This window comes from Taudactylus pleione, unplaced genomic scaffold, assembly GCF_031769625.1.
Source record: "Taudactylus pleione unplaced genomic scaffold, aTauple2 ptg001137l, whole genome shotgun sequence".
NCBI lineage: Eukaryota > Metazoa > Chordata > Amphibia > Anura > Myobatrachidae > Taudactylus > Taudactylus pleione.
The window spans coordinates 3,950,647-3,971,210 of record NW_028285538.1 but is presented as its reverse complement, the minus strand read 5'-3'; the positions used below and the strand labels follow the sequence as shown (position 1 = coordinate 3,971,210).

Below are 20,564 nucleotides of genomic sequence, written 5' to 3'. Positions count from 1 at the left end.
AAATCCATCAGGTAGCGGCACTCGTCGGACTTCCAAACCATAAGGAAAATGAGGACACAGCAAGTGTTTTCAACGTTTCGGGTTTATTTCAACCCTTTGTCAAGAATAACAAAACATAACCTAGTCTTACCTTATATACCCCAGAGAAACATAATGAGACGCCGGGATCACCTGGACTCCATCAACAAGCACCCGTTGTACTTCCGGCAGACATCCAGAATATGTGGCCCCGGCGCCGTAAAGCGCCCGCAGGGTTATCAATGTGGACCAGAGATATATGTCCCCGGTGTCGTGAAACAACCGCAGAATCGTCTGCGTGCATCCAGAATGTCTATCCCCGGCACTGTCTATGTTGCCATGGCTACTCCACGGCGTCTCATATTCAAAAGCCCCACGTGTAAACACCTACAGTAACACATTATACCCATACAGGCTGCAACACCTAACTATAAACTCATATGTTCAACCCTGCATATGTTTTATAGAATAATTATCACATTAATAACTATATATAAAAAGTACAGTAAAATAGTGAAATAATGAAATAATGAGACTGGCTTGTCAAAACTGACATAACCAATCTCATGAAATCCAACAACGTGCAGGTATATGATCGCTGGGAAAGACTTCTGTCACCCACACAATGGGAAACGTTTTTCCATACGATATACTTTGACTTGTATGAGCAGTTTTGTCATCTACATGGTTAAATGCCCTTGTGGGTTATGTTACATAGGCAAAACCATGCGCACCTTTAGGGAGCGCATGGCTTTGCATAGATCCGCAATTAGGGCTGCATTAAATGGTACAGCTTCGGAGCAACCCATAGCGAGACACTTTGCTGAACAGAGGCATAGTCTATCTAGTTTCAGACATATCATTATAGACCATGTCCCTGAAAGCCCTCGGGGAGGTGATAGACATAAGAAACTTCTGCAAAGTGAGGCTAAGTGGATTTTTATGCTAGATACGGTCAAACCCAGAGGACTCAATGATCATTTATCTTTTGGTGTGTTTTTGTGATACCTTTATTGGTCGAGATCATTATATTGTATTTTTATGTGTGCAGCTCGTGGCATATGCTTAGTGGCATTGTCACTTGGTGGACAACATTTTTCTGACATTTTTTCTGAGATCTCTCTTGATTGATTTCTTTCAGAAATGTTTGAGATGGTAGGTCATTATATACTAATATTCCAAGATTCTGATAACATAATAGGATGGTGTTCCTACTAGACAGGTCAAATGTGATTATATGTTATATGTTATTAGCCTTCCTCAATGCTATTGATTTGTTCTTTGTATGTGCCATTGACATAGAATTTATTCATCAATTTATTCGTTATTTCATTATTTCACTATTTTACTGTACTTTTTATATATAGTTATTAATGTGATAATTATTCTATAAAACATATGCAGGGTTGAACATACGAGTTTATAGTTAGGTGTTGCAGCCTGTATGGGTATAATGTGTTACTGTAGGTGTTTACACGTGGGGCTTTTGAATATGAGACGCCGTGGAGTAGCCATGGCAACATAGACATTGCCGGGGATAGACATTCTGGATGCACGCAGACGATTCTGCGGTTGTTTCACGACACCGGGGACATATATCTCTGGTCCACATTGATAACCCTGCGGGTGCTTTACGGCGCCGGGGCCACATATTCTGGATGTCTGCCGGAAGTACAACGGGTGCTTGTTGATGGAGTCCAGGTGATCCCGGCGTCTCATTATGTTTCTCTGGGGTATATAAGGTAAGACTAGGTTATGTTTTGTTATTCTTGACAAAGGGTTGAAATAAACCCGAAACGTTGAAAACACTTGCTGTGTCCTCATTTTCCTTATGGTTTGGAAGTCCGACGAGTGCCGCTACCTGATGGATGTTTATATATATATATATATATATATATATATATATATATATAATTTTTTTTTTTTCCAGATACAGGTCGGGTTAGTATTACATTTCCCCATTTTCACTGCAATATTTTGCAAAGTAATAGTTTTATTTTTCAGAATAATATAATAAACATTTTTTAATAATGAGGTTGCACAACATATTTATAGCTTTGCATTATTAGAAGGTTATAAATAGTTATTTTACATTAACCATTATGCATGTCTTTCTAAGTTAGCTGTGCATCCACTATACAATTTTCTGTTAGATATCTGTCCAATCTGGCTGGTTGGAATGAAAACCTGGTAATGTATGGTAGTAAACTACAATCGGCCATTTGCTCACAAACACTGGAAAATAGCCAAAAATGGTGGTTCAGACAAATTGGTTAAAACACACAAATTTAACCAATTTGAACAATTTTTTTTTGTCCTTTTTTAGTATTTAAAACCATATGATCGACTGTCATTTGCTCTCATACATTACTAGGTTTTCATTCCAACCAGCCAAATTGGACAGATATCTGACAGAAAATTGTATAGTGGATGGCAAGCTTATGGATGAAGACTTTTTTACACCTAAATGTATATTTCACTGAATGGATATCGGTGGGGCAGTCCAAATCTGAAGGGACTATACTGCTGTCCTGTGATTGGCACAGTTGTTCTGATTTGTGGGAGTTTGGGTTGCATGCATCTAAAAAAAAAGTTTTAGCTAAAAGCACTTATCACAGGTGTGACCATGGTCTCACCCATTACGACATGATCAGGCCCCAGGCATGCTACAGTCACACACTTCATCTCAATTTGTCACCTCCAAAAGTGGGGAGGTACTGTACGGAATTATTCACCTCTGATTGCTTATTTATTTATATATATTTATTTATTTATTATTTTTTATTAAAGTACCAATCTTTTTGCATTCCTCCTTAACAGCGTTCCCAGCAGCAGCCAATATAGCTCCAGAAACACCTGCAAAAAAAACAAAACACATTTGTACAGGCTAGCACAACAATTTCAGAAGGTAAACATTTTTTTCCATGGCATGGTCAAGAATATGTTTCATAGTCAGTTATTTTATATATCTATAATTTACTATAATTTAAATGTTGCACTTGCAATATCATGTTTTCCTTCCTCTGTCACTGCTTCTCTGTTTATAGTTAATACATTTCTAATTTAATTTTAATGGATATTCATGGGCTTCTGTATTATCTAAGATGTTTGCCATCTAGTTAATTCTGGGCCTGATTCAGAGCCGTTCGCTATTTGTGGTCGTTCGTTCAAAAACAAGGGGTGGCTATTCAAATGATCCGTTCGCAAATTGCAGTCTGTTCCCACCTCTAAGTCTGAACGAGCGAGCAAAACATACGCTCGTTTTTTTTATAAAAACGCCCCCTGGCCGCACGCACCATACGTCATGTCCGCTATTTATTAGATTAATCGAGTACATCGTACAGCGTATGAACTGCTCGCTATTCTTGTGGTTGGTGTTTTCAACCGCTATTTTGCGAGCAGTTCTGAGTTAAAAAAAACCAAGTGACGTGGTCAATGACGCTGCTGTATTAATTATGCACTCCCTTAAAACGCCCGTTTTGACCTTTAAGCACGCCTGCGTTTGGATCTCCACTCCCCGTTTTCAAGCACCTTCCCCAGTTACCACCCACATACGCCTCATTCTGTCACTCAAAATAGCAGGCCCTCGCTATATTGCGTACCAACGATTTTCGGCCGCACTGACTGGTTCGCGCATGCGTACTAAAAACCGTACGCATGCGCAGATGTGCGAACATCGCTCGGAACGAGCGTACTGCCGCTAGCGAGTGGCTCTGAATGAGGGCCTCTGTTTTTTATTATGAGTTGTTTTTTTCAATCGTTCTTTTTATTCCAGATAAATGAATCTCATGAGGACAATAATGATCATTTACTGTACACCACCATAGGAGAATTTTTCATCATTCTGAGATACCAGCCCTGGCAAGTATCATGCTATCTCCTCATAATCTTTTAACTAATGGATTATATTTTAGACTTGGAAATTACATCTGTCATGTTTCTATAAAAAAAATAAAATGCGTAAAAGAGTCAAAAACTGATGTGCTATGAGTGTTATAGTTAAGGCCTCCAAATGAATAAAAAAACAATAAAAAGTATCTATATAATAATTGTAGAATGTCTGTCCTGTCCTCACAATGTGCTGGAGAGGACAGAGCTGGCCAGAGCTGAGGGGCGGTGCCGAGCAGGTGGGTGGAGACTAGAGATGTGAGCCAACCCCGTATTTTGGTATTGGATCTGTATTAACTTTGTGTTTTTGTTTTGTCTTTGCCAAAACAGCCCTCACGGTATTGGATCTGTATTTTTTTTTTTAAATGATAAAAGCTGCTAAAATCACATCATTTGTGCCTATTTTTGTTCCTACAACAATTAGTAACCCCAAATAACATTAATTCCCAGTCATTTCCAGTCAATTTTGACCACCTCACGGCTCACATTATTGTTTTCATCCAGATTAGGCCAAAAGGTTGCACCAAGCCGGCTGGCTGACAAAGCGAAACAACAGCAGTGGGTTGCACAAACACGTTTGAGTTCAACTTCCAACATGGCACATCAAGGAAAGAGAATAGCGCTGTAGTGGCAGACAGGGTGGCAATTTAATAAACTATAAAACTGTTTGTCGTCTATGCAAAAAGGCAGCCAGCAATGCCCCAAACAGTGCATTATGCAAAGAAAAGAGGTGCAAGATAGAATTGTCCTTGGGTTTTAAAGGGTGGAATTCAACATTGTTACTACTTTGAGCTTCAGCCGGTTGGTAGGGTAAATTAAACTATTTTTGAAGGTGCTGCAATCTTCTACATGCAGCTGTTGAATGCCGAAAATGTCCTGATGAGTAGCATCTCCTACACAGCACTGCAGTTTTTCAAAAAATTCTGCATCACCAAATTGATTGTGTGAGCAAAACAAGCGACGAGTTCGGAATCACCCAGCTGTAGTGCTCTCACAATACTTGTGCCATTGTCACAAAAATCCAGCGGAGAGTCCAAGATGGGTAAACCATTTTGCAATTACTTCCCTGAGATTTCTAAGAGGTTGACACCAGCACGCCTCTTAGTGAAACCAGTGATACTGAGAGTAGCTTGCCTCTGAATGAACTGGTATTTGTGAGATGCTGCTGCTGTTGGTGCTGCTGAAGGCAATACACCCACCCAGTGGGCTGTCACAGTCATGTAATCTTTAGTTTACATATCTGTGATTAATTGGACAGTGGTTACAACAGCATTTTGGAGGCCACTAATGAATTTTTTTTAACTTCCTTATACAACCCGGGAATTGCTTTCTAGTGAAGTAAATCTAGACTGGATTTGGTAGTGGGGACACAGGACCTCAATTAACTGTCTAAAACCCACTGCATTAATGGCGGATATTGGACACAGATCTAATACCAGCATAGCTGTTATGGCATCAGTGATCCACTGTACAACTGGGTGACATCTGTCATAATTGCTTCCTCTATCAAAGGATTGTTTAAAGTCAATTGTTATTTTAAACTACTACTAGTAGTAGTCTTCATAGTCCCCTTCTGGGATGAAGATCTACCCCTAGCAGCAGCAGCAGGCCTAGTGCTCAAGGACTCTTCTGAGGAATCCTGGATGGTAGGGTCACCACAAGTCCCGGTCTTTGCTAGGCAACCTGGACGTCATGTCACTTCTGGCCTCTGGATTGGTTCTTCTCTCCTTTATATTGCAGTCAGCCCTGTCAGACCCTGTCAGTTATAGCTTATGCTTGCAGGGTGAGCCTCTGGTCCATGTGCCTGGTGCCCGTGTTCCTCTGCTTGCCCTAGTTCCTATTGGTTCCAGTGCCTGCATCCTAAGTATAATCAGGGATTATCTCTGTTCTACAAGGTGATCCACAGATGTGGGCTTTCAGCCTACAGTCAGGCTGTGAAGCACCTCAGTCCGTAAATGCTTTCTTCACCGCAATGGGACTCCTTTATGCAAGGGCGGAACCTGGTTGAGACTTATTGTACTGAATTCCGAACATGGGTGGTAGAATCTGGGTGTAATGACCCAGCCCTCAAGAGCCAGTTTAGACTAGGTCTCTTTGAACAGGTCAAAGATGGTCTTGTCCAATATCCCATTCTGGAAACCTTGGACAGCCTCATGCAATTGATCATTTGGATATACGTTTTCGGGAATGGAACCCATGCAGATTGGGGCCTTCCAACTATCCACAGAGGAGAAGAATAGAAGATATACCCGGGGTCTTTGTCTTTATTGCGGAGGACAAGGGCACCACGCTAATGCTTGTCCACAGAAGCCAGTAAAAGACAAAGTCTAAGTGAAGTCGGAGAGATTCACTTTCGATCAGGGAAGAAGAGCTGCTATCTTGGCTTTCTTGGATAGTGGTGCTGCCGGGATTTAATGGATTCCACTTTTGCCTATTCCCTTAACATTCCCATCGAACCATTGGAATCAGTTATATCCATCTGTGGGCTTGATGGTAATTCCTTGATTAATGGGCAAGTTACTTCTCAGACCCTTCCACTACAGCTAACCATTGGAGTTCTTTATTCAGAAAATGTAAGTTTCTTTTTGATTCAATGTCCTTTAGTTCCAATAGATCTTGGGTTGCCATGGCTCAGAAGACATAACCCTGTGGTGGACTGGACGTCTGGAGAGATTATTTGCTGGGGGTCAGACTGTGGTTTTCATTGCCTTACTCTGCCAGTATGTATACTGCAGCCAGTTTCCGAAACTCTGCCGGTGCCATATTGGGCCTTTCAGGATGTCTTCTCCAAAAAAGAGGCAGTAATCCTCCCTCCACATCGATCATACTACTGCCCTGTTGACCTTGTACCCAGTGCTAAACTTCCTAAAAGAAGATTGTCAGATTGTTCGCTCTCTTCGTTCTGGAGACGGAAGCCATGGATCAGTACATCCAAGAGAACCTTTCCAAATGTTTTATCGGTCTCAAGGTCTCCTATAGGGTCTGGATTATTTTTTGTAGCCAAAAAGAATGGCTCATTACATCCTTGTGCAGACTACAGGGCCCTTAACAAGGTCACCATAAAAAATTCATACCCTCTTCCTCTCATTTCCGTGCTTTTTGATCAGCTTCGTGAAGCAGTCATCTTTTCCAAAATCAACTAACGATGGGCATACAATCTCGTCCAGATCAGAAAAAGGGATGAATGGAAAACTGCTTTTAATACTCACTCGGGACACTATGAGTATTTAGTTATGCCTTTTGGTCTGTCTAATGCCCCAGCAGTATTCCAAGAGTTTAGCAATTACTTGGCAAATTCATTGTTGTCTACTTGGATGACATCTTAATCTATTCATGATCCTTGCTGGAACATCGTTGTCATGTGAAGATGGTCCTCCAAATGTTACGTGAGTTTGTAGTGGAGAGAGAGTGTCTTTTTTAGGTTACATTATCTCCCCCAAAGGCTTCTCCATGGATCCAGAAAAGCTTCAAGCTGTAATTATTTTCCTCCACTTAGAGAAATTATGATGTGGGAAACAGAGAAATCCTTGCCATAAAATAGGCTTTTGAAGAATGGCGTCACTGGTTAGAAGGGGCAAAACATGTGGTCATTGTCTATACTGATCATTAAAATCTGTCTTATAGAGAAGTTGCCAAAAGATTGAACCCCAAACAAGCACGATGGGTCTTGTTTTTCACCAGATTTAATTTTTGTCATCACATTCAGGCCTGGGGCACAAAATGTTAAAGCAGATGCTTTATCCTGCAGTTTTCAGCCTGTACAGCATCCAAAGTGTCCAGATTCTCCAATTGTTCCTGCTTCTGTTATCTATGCTGGTTTAACTCTGCCTATGACCAACCGAGTTTTGTCTGCTCAGTTACAAGCACCTCCAGAAACTCCCTCTGGATATCTGGCAATTCCTGAGTGAGGTCTGGACTTCCTTAACTGAGCGTATGGGTCCGATGTTACTCGGTGTTACCAATTGTTTCAGTATATTGGCCAAGTGTACGGATGTGTGTAAGGGGAAGTGGGAATCCTTCTGTCAGGCTGCATTCGCAATGCGAATGCAAACATTTACATATCATCACTTATATTAGCAATGCAGCTGCATGCATATAAGCAGATTAGCGATCCATGCTGAACCAGGACCAGAGTCTGGTGGTTGGTGTCACATGTATAGTATCAGACAGTCTTAAATAGTTACCACTTTGGTCCAGTGATGTAGGGTTCTTTAGCAGAGAGGGTCCTGCATGTTGTTAGCCCCTTGTAAAACGTAGACCTTTGTGGTTAGAGTTGCTGCAGAGATGATAGGTGACAGTTAGCCGCAATAAGTCCAGATATTAAAGGAGGATCCAGGGCTTGTTCCAGATGTTCAAAAGTGCTGATAATAAGTCCCAATGCAAAAGGAAGTCCAGTACAGAGTACTCCTGACGCGTTTCCCTGTGTGTCCCACAGCTTTATCAAAGGATCTCTTATATACGTGAAGAAAAAACACACTGGGGACAGCGCACAGACATAGTACAAACAATAGAAGAACATTTTTTTTTTTACTTTTTTTAATTCGCAAACTCATGACACTGCATGTGCACTCACAGCGCTTATGTGTACTTGTACAAAACATGCACTGGGGGACAGCGCGCAGAGGTAGTACAAACACAGGAAAAAATATTTCTTTCAACTTTTTTAAATTCACAGCTCAGCTGACACTGCGTGCAGTCACAGCACTTATATGTACGTGAACAAAAACACACTGGGGGACAGCGCACAGACATAGTACAATTAACAATAGAAGAAAAAAATGTTCCCACTTTTTTAAATTTGCAACCCAGCTGACACTGCGTGCAGTCACAGCGCTCATATGTACGTGAACAAAATGCACTGGGGGACAGCACACAGACCTAGTACAAATAATAGAAGAAAATATTTTTTTTTAGATTTTTTTAATTTTCAGCTCAGCTGACACTGCGTGCAAAAAACACACTGGTGGACAGTTCTGCTGTGAAAATATGCTAATAACTGCAATCGCAAAGCACTCACACGGACAACATGCAGACGCCCACTTCCCCTCTCGCACATCCGTAATACCTTGCAATCCATTCAAAACAGTAACATCGAAGCACATCTGAGCCTCTCGCTCAATTACGGAAGGTTCAGACCTCACTTATAAATTGCTAACTCTCCTCTACGCAGTGAGCACTCAAGCTGTGTATGCCGTCGCAGGGGCTAATTTATGCATGCCCCTGTAACGGCGTTAAAACACACTGGCATTCCTGCATTTCTCCGACCCCCATGTCATCACCCCAAATGCTCTCTTCCTGTCAATCACTCTGCGATTGCTCTGTGTGATCGCAGTGAGATCGCAGTGGAGCAATCACGCATGTGCACTGCGATGCATGCGCAGTACGCAATAATCATCTGTCTGCGTACGCGATTGCAATAGAGATCCTTGCTGAATCAGGCCCATAGTACAAACAATAGAAGACATTTTCTGGGGGGACTTTTTTAAATTCGCAGCCCAGCTGACACTGGGCCTGATTCAGAGGCGTTCGCAAAAAGCGAGCGCTCGCTCTGAATCAGGGCAGCCGTTTTTTTTTTTTTTTTTTGTCCGGCCTCCTAGCCGCTCGCTAAGCTGTGGGTGACCACCCACAGCTTTTGCGAGCGGCCAGGTGTTGGTCGCGATGGTGCGACCATCGGGCTTGCGACGAGACTCTTGCAGTTGGGCCTCGTCTGCCGCAAGCCCCAGTGAGCTTCCTGCTCTAATAGAGCAGGAAGCTCACTACTGACATCACGAGTGATGTCAGTAGGGCCGCCCACAAACGGCAGGTGTTCCTTCAGGAATGCCTCCGTTTGTCCAGCCACCCCCCCACCCCGCCTACAAAACGGGGCGAGCTGTCGATCAACATCGACAGCCGCCCCATTTGTAGTGAGCCCCGGAGCACCACCATAGACCCGCTTGCGAGCGGGTCTGAATGAGGCCCACTGTGTTCAGTCACATCGCTTATATGTACATGAAGAGAAATGCACTGGGGTCAACGCACAGACGTAGTACAAACAATAAAAGATTTGTTTTAACTTTTTTTAATTTGTAGCTCAGCTGACACTGCGTGCAGTCAGAGCGCTTATATGTACGTGAACAAAAAAAACACACTGGGGACGGTGCACAGACATAGTACAAACAACAAGAAAATATATATTTTTTTACTTTAATTTGCAGATCAGCTCACACTGACACAGCGGTTTATATGTACGTGAACAAATGCACAAGGGAATAGCTCGCACACAGGTTGTATAAACAAAAACATATTTTTTTTTAACTTATTTTTTTTTTTTACATTTTCCGCAAATGACAACTGCGGAGTCACGCTACTCATATCAAAGTGGGGTATGACCTGCGGAGTCACAGTGCAGCACCACTGCATGACAGTTAGACTAGTATATTATAAATAATTCCTGCACTATAAAAATAAAAAATTATAAACAATGATTTGCTATCTGCCTGTACTGTAAATCTAGCTTGCACAATATTATTAACAGTACATTAAGGGGACTAGAGTGGACACAGAACAACAGAGGCCACTGGAGGTGGAGTGAATGGACAGCACAGCATCAGCCACTGTAGGTGGAGAGGATGAGCACAGCAGACACTGGACACAGGGAGTAGATGGATACAGCAGCAGCCACTGGACACAGGGACTGGAGTGGACCCAACAAAGCAGCAGCCACTGGAGGTGGAGAGGATGGACACAGCACAGCAGCCACTGGAAGCAGGGACTGGATGGACACAGCACAGCATCAGCCACTGGAGGTGGAGAGGATGGGCACAGCAGACACTGGACACAGGGAGTAGATGGATACAGCAGCAGCCACTGGACACAGGGACTGGAGTGGACCCATCAAAGCAGCAGCCACTGGAGGTGGAGAGGATGGACACAGCACAGCTGCCACTGGACACATTAGCATAGACTGGAGTCAGTGTGAAATTGTGCCAAAATCACAGCGGGAAGGACTTAAATAGTATACAAAGCCCGTGAGAATCCGACGCTGGGATGATGATGTTTTAGCTCGATTTGGAATCCGAGCAAAGCGGGAAAACCTGAGCTGCCGCTTAGAATTACTCGGATCCATGAAGTAAGGGTGGGCTCGGTATTCAGAAAAACAAGCCCGTACATCTCTATTGGAGACTGAGGTGACCCAGCATATACTAAATTCATTATACTAATACTAGTAGTTGCTTAAGCTACCATTAGCTTTTGAAATTTCAGCGTTCTACCAGGTTAAAAACAGTTGGAGATAGACTTGCAGTTATTAGTACAATTATGGAACATTAGATTTCTTACATATATAAGGTTTGAATTAACTGATCCCGTAAATTTAGTGATCAGAATTAGAGATGAGCAATTTTGGTTTCCTAGCAACCGAACCCACCAGAATTTACCTATTACATGAGGCTCGGATTGCAAAACGAGGCAAAACATCATCTTCCTGGCGTTGGATCTCTCATGTCTTGGATTCTATATAAGTCCCTCCAGTGGTGAATCGGGCGCAATTTCAAAGCGGACACCATAGTGAAAGGAGTCATGACACTGAGGCAGGAGTCCAGTTATAGGCTGCGGCAGCAAATTTATTTATTTTAGTGACAGAGGCACAGCTGCTTGTACTGTAGTGCAAGAAGCTTAGAGGACTGAGAATTTTATTTTAGTGACAGAGGGCCTGATTCAGAGATGTACGCTAACCCAATAGCATACATCTCTGATGGTCCGAGGCGTCACCGGGGCTCGACAGCTAACGCAAAAATTAAGGGGGTAAGCAGGCACCCCTGACGGGTACCATTAGTGATATTAAAACATGAAGAAAGAAATCCATTAATCCATTAACAAATATCCTAGCAGATGGAGCCGAGTAGAAGGCCGAAATAGAGTCCAAAATCTTACCATTAACCCAAAACATCTAAGAACGGCCTGGAGATAGCCCCAATGAAGCCTGTTGAAGGCTTTTTCTGCATCTAAGGATAGAATTAGCAATGGGTCCTTGGTGCGTTCACAAAGTTCCATAATGTTAATAACTCTATGAGTGTTATCGGGCGCCTGGCGACACATGACAAACCCCACCTGATTAGATTTTATTAAGGAAGGGAGTAATGGGCGGAGCCTGAGAGCAGCCAATTTGACGAAAAGCTTAATATCCACATTTAGTAAAGCAATGGGGCGGTAATTTTGGACATCAGTAGGGGATTTGCCATCAGATCCAGGCTCTTTATCCGAAGGTAGAGCGTCTATAGCCTCACTAATTTATTCAACTGGCCATGGGGCCCCCAGGGCTTGACAGGTATCTGAATCAAGATAAGCTAGATTAATGTCCCTCAAGAAACCATTAATACCTTCATCAGTGGGCTGGGGAGTAAATGGGTCTGCACCTAAATTATACAGTCTCAAATAGTCCGCAAAAATATTAGCTATATCGTATGGATCTCAAATTTTAACCCCTTTAGTATCACAAAGTTATTGTACTCTTTATAAAATCATTCTTTATAAAGATTCTTATTATTTGGGTCGGATTTGTGAGCTGCCTCTCGTTTGTTTTCTAAACCTTCTAGTTCTGCCCACCGCTGTCGATATGCCCATTTAAGTTTAGTAGCCAAGAGCCACCTGAATGGCGGAGCCGTGAACCACCGCCTTCAGAAAGCACCAGAAATCGAACACAGAGGTCTCCTCAGGCTTTAAAAAAATTATTATTATCATTAATTATTGACAATATCCCACGTTACAAATTTTGGGGAATGATCGTACCAAGACATAGGCAGAATATAAATGTTGCTTATAGAATATAAGGTAAACTTATCAGATAAAACCAAATCAATTGGAGAATACGCACAATGCACATGTAAGAAGAAAGACTAATCCATATCATTAGTGTTTAACTCTCCATACATCATATAGTTCGTATTCTGCGACGAGATGGCGAAAGCCTTTAGAAAACTCAGCAGGTTGTCTTACATGTGGGGCAACTCGCGACTTGTCCAATAACGGGTCAGGAACCATACTGAAATCGCCTAAGATCAGCATAGCTCCTTTTCTGTGCTTCTGTAGAGATGAACAAAACTTCTTACAGAATGATAGTTGGCGGGAGTTGGGAGCACATAAAGAAACTAAAGTTACTACAAACCCATCTAACTGCCCTACAAATATCAAAAGTCTACCATAGGCTGCATAGTATTCCTCCGAAAATATAAACGAGGAATGTCTAGACATTAAAATAGTGACTCCAGCTTTCTTAGAGGGACCACAGGCAGTGTAACAATGTGGAAATTTGTAATAAATAAATGCCGGGGGGGCAGAGTGCAGAAAGTGCGTTTCCTGTACTGCAACAATAAGGGCCTGCAATTTATGAAAATAGTTCAAAGCTAATCTCCTTTTATGAGGGGAGTTAAGCCCCTTGGCATTTATAGAGATAATATTTACCATGGTAGTATGAAAAAAATGTGCCTTCTCCTGCCCAATCCATGTTGTACCACAATAGAAATAAATGCCAAACAATAGCAATATAATTGTGACACCCAACCATCAAAAAAGAAAAAGGGGAAAAAGAAAGAAAAACACAGGAAAACTGAAATTACCTTACTTAAGGCCAGAGGGGTCTGCCTAACCATGGCAACACAGTGGGGGGTACGTGGGAAGGAGGCCTGTCTCCCACCACCATATACACAATAGAATATCAAATATTGTTTACAAAACGTAATCATCAGCCATTATGTATCACAAAAATATATAAACTATAGAGACTATGGCCTAGCAAGATACATACTCAGAAAAAAAACAGAAAGAAGGCCTAAGCAAAATTCATTAACTATTAATTCACGCAAGAAAATAAAATTTTTCCAAGAACATAAGAAAAATATAATGCCCGTAAATTAACTTAATGTTCAATACTGTACTGCATCAAAATAGTGTACCTACATGACGAAGCTGAAATGAAAGAAAAGAACAGTATAGCTATATATGAGCTATCTTTAGAGATGGACAAAAAGCAGCCAGAAATGGAAGATCAATTAGTTTCTGTCCAATCGTAGACCAGTCCTGCTGAAGTCCACGTTCAGGGGAAGATCTCGGAGAAGTCCCAATAACATTCCACTTGGAGAGGATCTTCTCACCCTCCTGCAGAGTGGTGATAGTAACCATGGAGCCATTGCGTGATATGAGTAGTTTGAGTAGGCAAACCCCAGTGGTATAGGATGCCAGCTTTCCTTAGTGCAGAAGCAAAAGGTTGAAGAGAGCGTCTTTCAGCTAAGGTACCCTGAGAGAGATTACTAAACAACTGAAGATGTCCCAATATCTCAGCAGACTCTTCGTTTGAATGAGCAGCTTTTAGCAAAGCCTCCTTAATGTGGAAATAATGCATCCTCATTAACACATCTCTCGGTACACCCTCTGGGGCCCTCTTGGCTTTGGGGAGCCTGTGTATGCGGTCAATGAGGATGTCTGAAGACTGTGGTGTAGGCAGGAGTTTCTTAAGGAGAGTAACTGCAAAGTCATTGAGACTACAGTTTGAAATATTTTAAGGCACACCTCGCACTACTGTTTGAAATATTTTAAGGCACACCTCGCAATTTAAGATTATTTTGACGGGATCTATCCTGTAAATTACTAATCTTATCCTTTAGAGATGCTACTTCAGACTGCAGAGCATCATGCATGTTAATTAGGTCATTGTGTGAACCCACCACCTCGTCCATCTTCGTCTCCAGATGATCAGTCTGTCCCCCAAGGTTGTCTATAGATTGCTCACAAGACTGAAGTGTGGCATGGAAATCAGCTGCGACATCTTCCTTAAACTGAGACAGAAGCGCTTTCATAGTGCCCACCGTCAAGGCTTCACTGTCACGGCTGTGAGGATTTGGTAGGAGACGGCATATCAACAGTCGAATGAGAGTTGAGAGAGCCCGTCTGAGCTGTGTCCCTAGGCTCGACAGACTTAGGTGACGGCTTGAAAAAAAATACCTTGGAAACGGGCTGAGCTAGTTTCGGTTGGTTAGGAGCTATGATACACAATGCACTAATGTGTAAAGGCTAGAGTAGCAGCAGCAAGGTACTATAAACACGCAAAGGACTCCAATTTCTGCCAAAGAGTTAGGCCATTTGTTAGTCACGTGTCACCGACAAGTAACAGCACTGAGTCTGAATGGAGATAACACTCAGATAATAGGTCAGTCACTTGATGGAGAAATCCTTCTTTCTGTCCCATAGAAGGCCTCTCTTATTACTTATTATATGTAAATGTCTACACCTGACCAGGGCTATAATTAATTGTCAGGAAAAAGAGAAGGTACCTCTAAGGGAGTGTGTCCCTAAGATGGCCACCGCTACAATCAGCAGCCCTGCAGTGAAACAGCACAATGTCTTCCCAAACTCCTCACACCAAACGCTGGCCCAGATGGCATGGTACCTGCTCCCAAGGCTTCAATCTGAGGAAGGGCCCCTGTCTGAGACTCAAAATCAAGTCTGGTTCCATCCGCGGGACCCAGCGGCACCCGTCCAGCTCCCACAGTCAAATCCAGGCAGCGGCTCCAATTAACAGGCTAGACCCCGGCCTTGATTTCCAGGCGCCAGTCACCGCAGGCTGAAGTAAGAATCCGGGTGGGATAGGAAGGCCTCCCCACTCTGTGGGACCTCAAGGGCACCAACTAGTCTTGCCCAAAGTCGGGTTTTTTCGGTGAATTGCCAGAACTCCTCCATGACATGTCAGCTGCTCCGGACCTCCAGGCTACGCCCCCATGTATGTCAGTTTTAATATACAACATATGAGTGGGTGGGAGTGCCCAAAGACAATTCCATCTTGCATCTTTTCTTTGCATTATGCACTTTTTGGGGCATTGGTGACCATCTTTTTGCATACGTAGATTACAAACGTTTTTATAGTTTATTAAACTGCCATCCTGTTTGCCACTGGTAATGTTTCATGTATGTCCTATGTATTCTTTTGAACTGCTGTGTGTTTGTGTTGCTGCTCTGTCGCTTAGTTTAGCCAGCCAGCTCGCTGTATCCTTTGACCTATATTGGTGGAAACAATATTTTGAACTGTGAAGCGGTCAAAAGTGACTGGAAATGACTGGAAATTAATGTTATTGAGATTAATAATACTGTAGGAACAAAAACAAGCCCAAATTATGTGATTTTAGCTGTTAATAAAAAAAAATACAGATCCAAAACCAAAACACCCAAGGGTGGGTTTGGCAAAACCAAAACACAATGATGAATTAGAACCAAAACCAAAATACGCGGTCAACGCACATCTCTTATCAGAATTATTTAGTCAAGGATTGAATCGCTTAGTCTTTTTACCCCCAGGTAAAGTGACCAGAGCTATTCAATTACAGACCTGCGATCGACCCGAGTGCAGTTCCAAGGCAGCAGTTAGCGTTTGTGATGATTATGGGTCTGTAATAGAAAAATGTCCAGGCACTTTAACCAGCGCAATAGACTGCGTAACTTATCCAGCGGTTAATTCAATCTGCCCCTAAGTATGTCAGCTGTCAGTCAGCCCATGGGTGGTGTTTGCAAGTCCAGGAGCCACGGGACTTCAAACCCATTGCTGTAACAATGTGGCTCCGGGACTTGCAACATCACCCATGGGCTGATTGATGGCAGACGCCACTATAGGAACCAAATACGTAGAAGATTATCGGCCCCTGAACCAAAGATGAGATACCTGACAGCCGGACTCGATTTCATTTCCTGTAGCCGAACCGGAAGCTGCAGTGGAGATGACGCTGGAAGGAAACGTCATCTTCGGCGGTCGGACAGGAAGTCACAGTCCGGAACGCGAGGAGGATGGATCGACATAGGAAGCAGGATACATGATGTTTATGTATAAGGGGGTCTCATGTTACTATGATCTATACCGCTGGAAGGGTTTATTTAATTAACAACCAATTAAGTTAATTGAGAGGGGTATTTATAGTTGAGACCGGATGCTGTCCCTCATACCTTGAAAAAGATTCATAGGAATCAAAATGCATTGGTAAGGTAGGCTTCAGGACTTTTTGGATTATTTTCTTTGGACTATCCAGGACGAATATAAGTTAAACCAGATGTGGGAGTCCGGACCACATTTCAGGTTAAACCTTTGTTATCACCATCATTTACCATAGCCTGTTGACCTGGACTATACTGTATATCCATGAGCTCTGTATACATTTTATTTTGATTTTATCTACATTTGGTGTATTAATTTTTTTCATATAAATCTTTTGGTTGATTTTATCTGTCCCCTATATAGTGGAGAAGGGACTAAAAGCTTGGATTCCTATTAAAAGATACCCTGATAGGAGGATCAGAGTACTTGTCCATGTGAGTAAGGTACACTTACATTCGAAGGGTTCCTGACACATACTGTACATCATATGTTAGATTTTAATGCACAAAGAAATAAGAACCTACTTTGATGTGCGGATTATCCCTCCAGTATATTGTGAGTGGGGTACAACACAGTTCTCATTTATTCGTGAATACACTCTTTATTTAAGATATGTTGCATATAAATGGATGTACAGTATATGACAAAGAATTTTCTTTTCTTTTTCTTATATTATTCTATATGAAATTTCGGGAAAACGGTTAAATCATCCCATAACATCCGATGCCAGACTTTTCACCGTCATCGCAGGTTCTGGGTACTAAAAAGTATCGCGCTCGTCCCTGCTTATTCCCGTATTCAATTTGGAATTGACGAAAACGGGACCTGGCGAAACTGACATGGGCAACATCTCTTCTAAAACTCACTTCTAAAAACTCTCACTTTAGTAAACCCTAAGTATTGTATCTTTTCTTTGACCATATGGGATAATTACTGATGCAATTTGTTTGACCAGTGCCATCCTATACCCAGAGTGCTTTATTTGTTTTCTGTATATATATTGAGTATGGTGCTACTCAGAACATACTCTGAGAGGTAGGTAGGCAGAAGGTATTAGCGCACTGATACTATACCCATTTCTTTTGTTTGGCACAGCCTGTAATATGACAGTTGGGAGCTGTGTGGCTGGCAGTTTATCACTCTTCACTTTATCACTTTCCAGAGCTTAGTACATCTCCCCCAAAGTCACATAGACAGTATGTTTTTATGACCTGGTATACTTACCAGAAGATTGATCCAGAGTTCTGTTTGTTAAATTCAAAATGCAGTCCACAGCCTGATCAGTGATGTCACCTTTAATTAATTCTATCGATTTTCCAAAAGCTGTGAAGTGAGGGTAATTTGTCTAAGTAGAGAGGAGACAATTAATGAATTGCACAATGTAAAACAACCTTTCTAAACATGACATTTTTTATTACAAATGTTAAATGACCTATACATAAAAAATCCAAATTAATCCAATATGAAAAGATTTGCTTTTACATTCACAGATAGGATATGTAAACATTTAGAAACATAACAGGAGACAAAAGGAAATTAGGTGTTTTATGTGTGTATGGTTTCATACAGGGCTGCATTAAGTTTTGTAGTCCCTGGGCAACTAACTTGTGGGGGCCCATACCAATAAAATTGTCAAAATTATACACTAGCAACATAATTAAGAAGTATAATTTGTAAATACTCCCAACACCAGCCCAACCATTACTCAAACTACATTGGCACGTAGAGTGCCAGCCAGCAGAGGAAGCAGCCTGTCTGTGCACGGAGCCACCTGGCCACTACTCACAGAGAAAGCCGCTTGACCATGCACGGAGCCGCCCAGCCACAACTTGCCCTCCTCCGAGCATACACCGAACATATCAATGAGGAAGGATCTCGAAGAGGGGGATCCCCCTATGCTGGTATTGTAGCTATGTGTGGGGGCACCTATTTGTTATTTAGCATACACATTTTCCCCAGCGCTTTACAGAGAATACTTTAGTTGTTCACATCAGTCCCTGCCCCAGTGGAGCTTACAACCTATATTCCCTACCACATATTCACACACATACACACTATGGTTAATTTTTATGTTGGGTGCCAATTAACCTATCAGTATATTTTTGGAGTGTGGGAAGAAACCGGAGCACCTGGAGGAAACTCACGCAAGCATAGGGAGAATATACAAACTCCACACAGTTATGGGCTTGGTGGGAATTCAACCCACAATGCACTGCAGGCTCTACCGACCCATTCAAAGGAATAAATATGTAAACGGTCATTAATATGAAACCTTTAGATATATTGGTACTTTCAACAAAATGTTTAAACATAAAAATCATGATGTAAAGCAAGGATTACGGATCCCTCTTCCTCTTTTATTCTCCAGTTCGCAGTGCAGTTCCTGCTCTGCACTGCAGCTGTGATTAAAGTATGGTTGGTTCACTGAGAAAGGGGGGCCCAAGGGGACATGCCCCCTCTCCTTAATCCGGTTCTGTGGCTGCTCGCTGGGAGGCAGGTAGAGAATGCTGTCTGGCCGCTGTAATTGTGTGTAATTCACAATCAGGAGGGCCAGGGAGCATCTTTCTCTGCCTGCCTCTCAGCCGGCTGCCCTATGCATGGAGCAAGCTGCCATACATTACATTTAGGAGCCCAGCCCACCCCTGCTCAAAGGCTCCTAGAGCCATAGGGATCTGGGCAGCTGCTCAGTGTGCCCATGCGTTCAGATGGCCCTGACTAGGACTAACTGTAAAGCTATTGTGCTTCCTGCAAGAAGCAGCAAGATCTGACAAGGGCTGAGGAAATGGCTCTGAAGAGGGGATGTAGTTATGAGACCGGCTGCCGCAATCCCGACACTATAATCCAGGCAAAGGATTTAACATAGGCGTCAAAATACCGATGTCTATGTTAATCCCGATGCCGGAACACAGAGAGGACCCCGGACCGATCATCCTCTGCCGGGGGTGAGTATACACTTAGCTGGGGATGGGGGGTTAGGTCTAGGGACCCCCGGTGGGACTTAGGGTTAGGCACCCCCCCGGGGAAGGTTAGGGTTAGGCTAGGGGAAGGGGTGGTTAGGTTTAGGCACTAGGGATGGAGGTTTGGGTTAGGCACTCCCCTGGGAGGGTTAGGTTTAAGGTGCAGGGAGGGAGGGTTAGGGATAGGCACTAGGGGGGAAGGCTAGGGTTAGGCACCCCTAAGGGAGGGTTAGGGGTGGAGAGGGGTAGGGATATTATACTTACCTGCGCTGTTGGGATTTTCACCCATCGGTATGCCGGCGTTGGGATTTGAACCGCCGGGCTGACATCCGGCGGTCATTCATACTGATGCCCTGAAGAGAGCTCTTCAGATAGTAAAGTAAGGGCTATGGAGTGAGACTGACAAAAGAAGTGCAAGACTGGAGGCAGACAGGTGGTCTCCTGTACTAGATAGAGAGAGAAAAAAGGGTATCCGGATGGAAAATAGACAGTACGTAAATAGACAGTCAGCAGGCTAATGGTAGAAAGTGTCAAATGGTCGACAGTTAAAAGGTCAACATGAATTTAAATCGATATGGACTAAATGTCGACATGGTCAAAAGGTCGACAAACAAATGGTCGATACAGAAGAGGTTGATGCATTGTTTTTCATGACTATTTAAGATTTTAGGTTTAGACACTTGATGGAGAGTTAGCCTGCTTAAAAGGATGGTTAGGGTTATACTCTAGGGGGAGGGTTAGCATTAAGCCAGGGGCGTAACTAGGTATTTGAAGGCCCCATAGCAAAAGTTTTTTACGGCCCCTATGTACCA

The 20,564-nt window shown here is 42.7% G+C and overlaps 1 protein-coding gene across 2 annotated transcripts in view; it reads right to left on the bottom strand.

Moving 5' to 3' along the window:
• The window catches only part of LOC148453526 (protein mono-ADP-ribosyltransferase PARP15-like), a 169,003-nt gene that overhangs the window by 73,078 nt on the left and 75,361 nt on the right, over window positions 1–20,564 (bottom strand). For both annotated transcript variants that reach the window (XM_088461993.1, XM_088461994.1), the window contains exons 6-7: window positions 18,020–18,140; window positions 2,812–2,874 (exon numbers count right to left, since the gene is read on the bottom strand). In XM_088461993.1, the coding sequence (XP_088318119.1) occupies window positions 2,812–2,874; window positions 18,020–18,140 (184 nt within the window). The remainder of the gene's footprint in view (window positions 1–2,811; window positions 2,875–18,019; window positions 18,141–20,564) is intronic.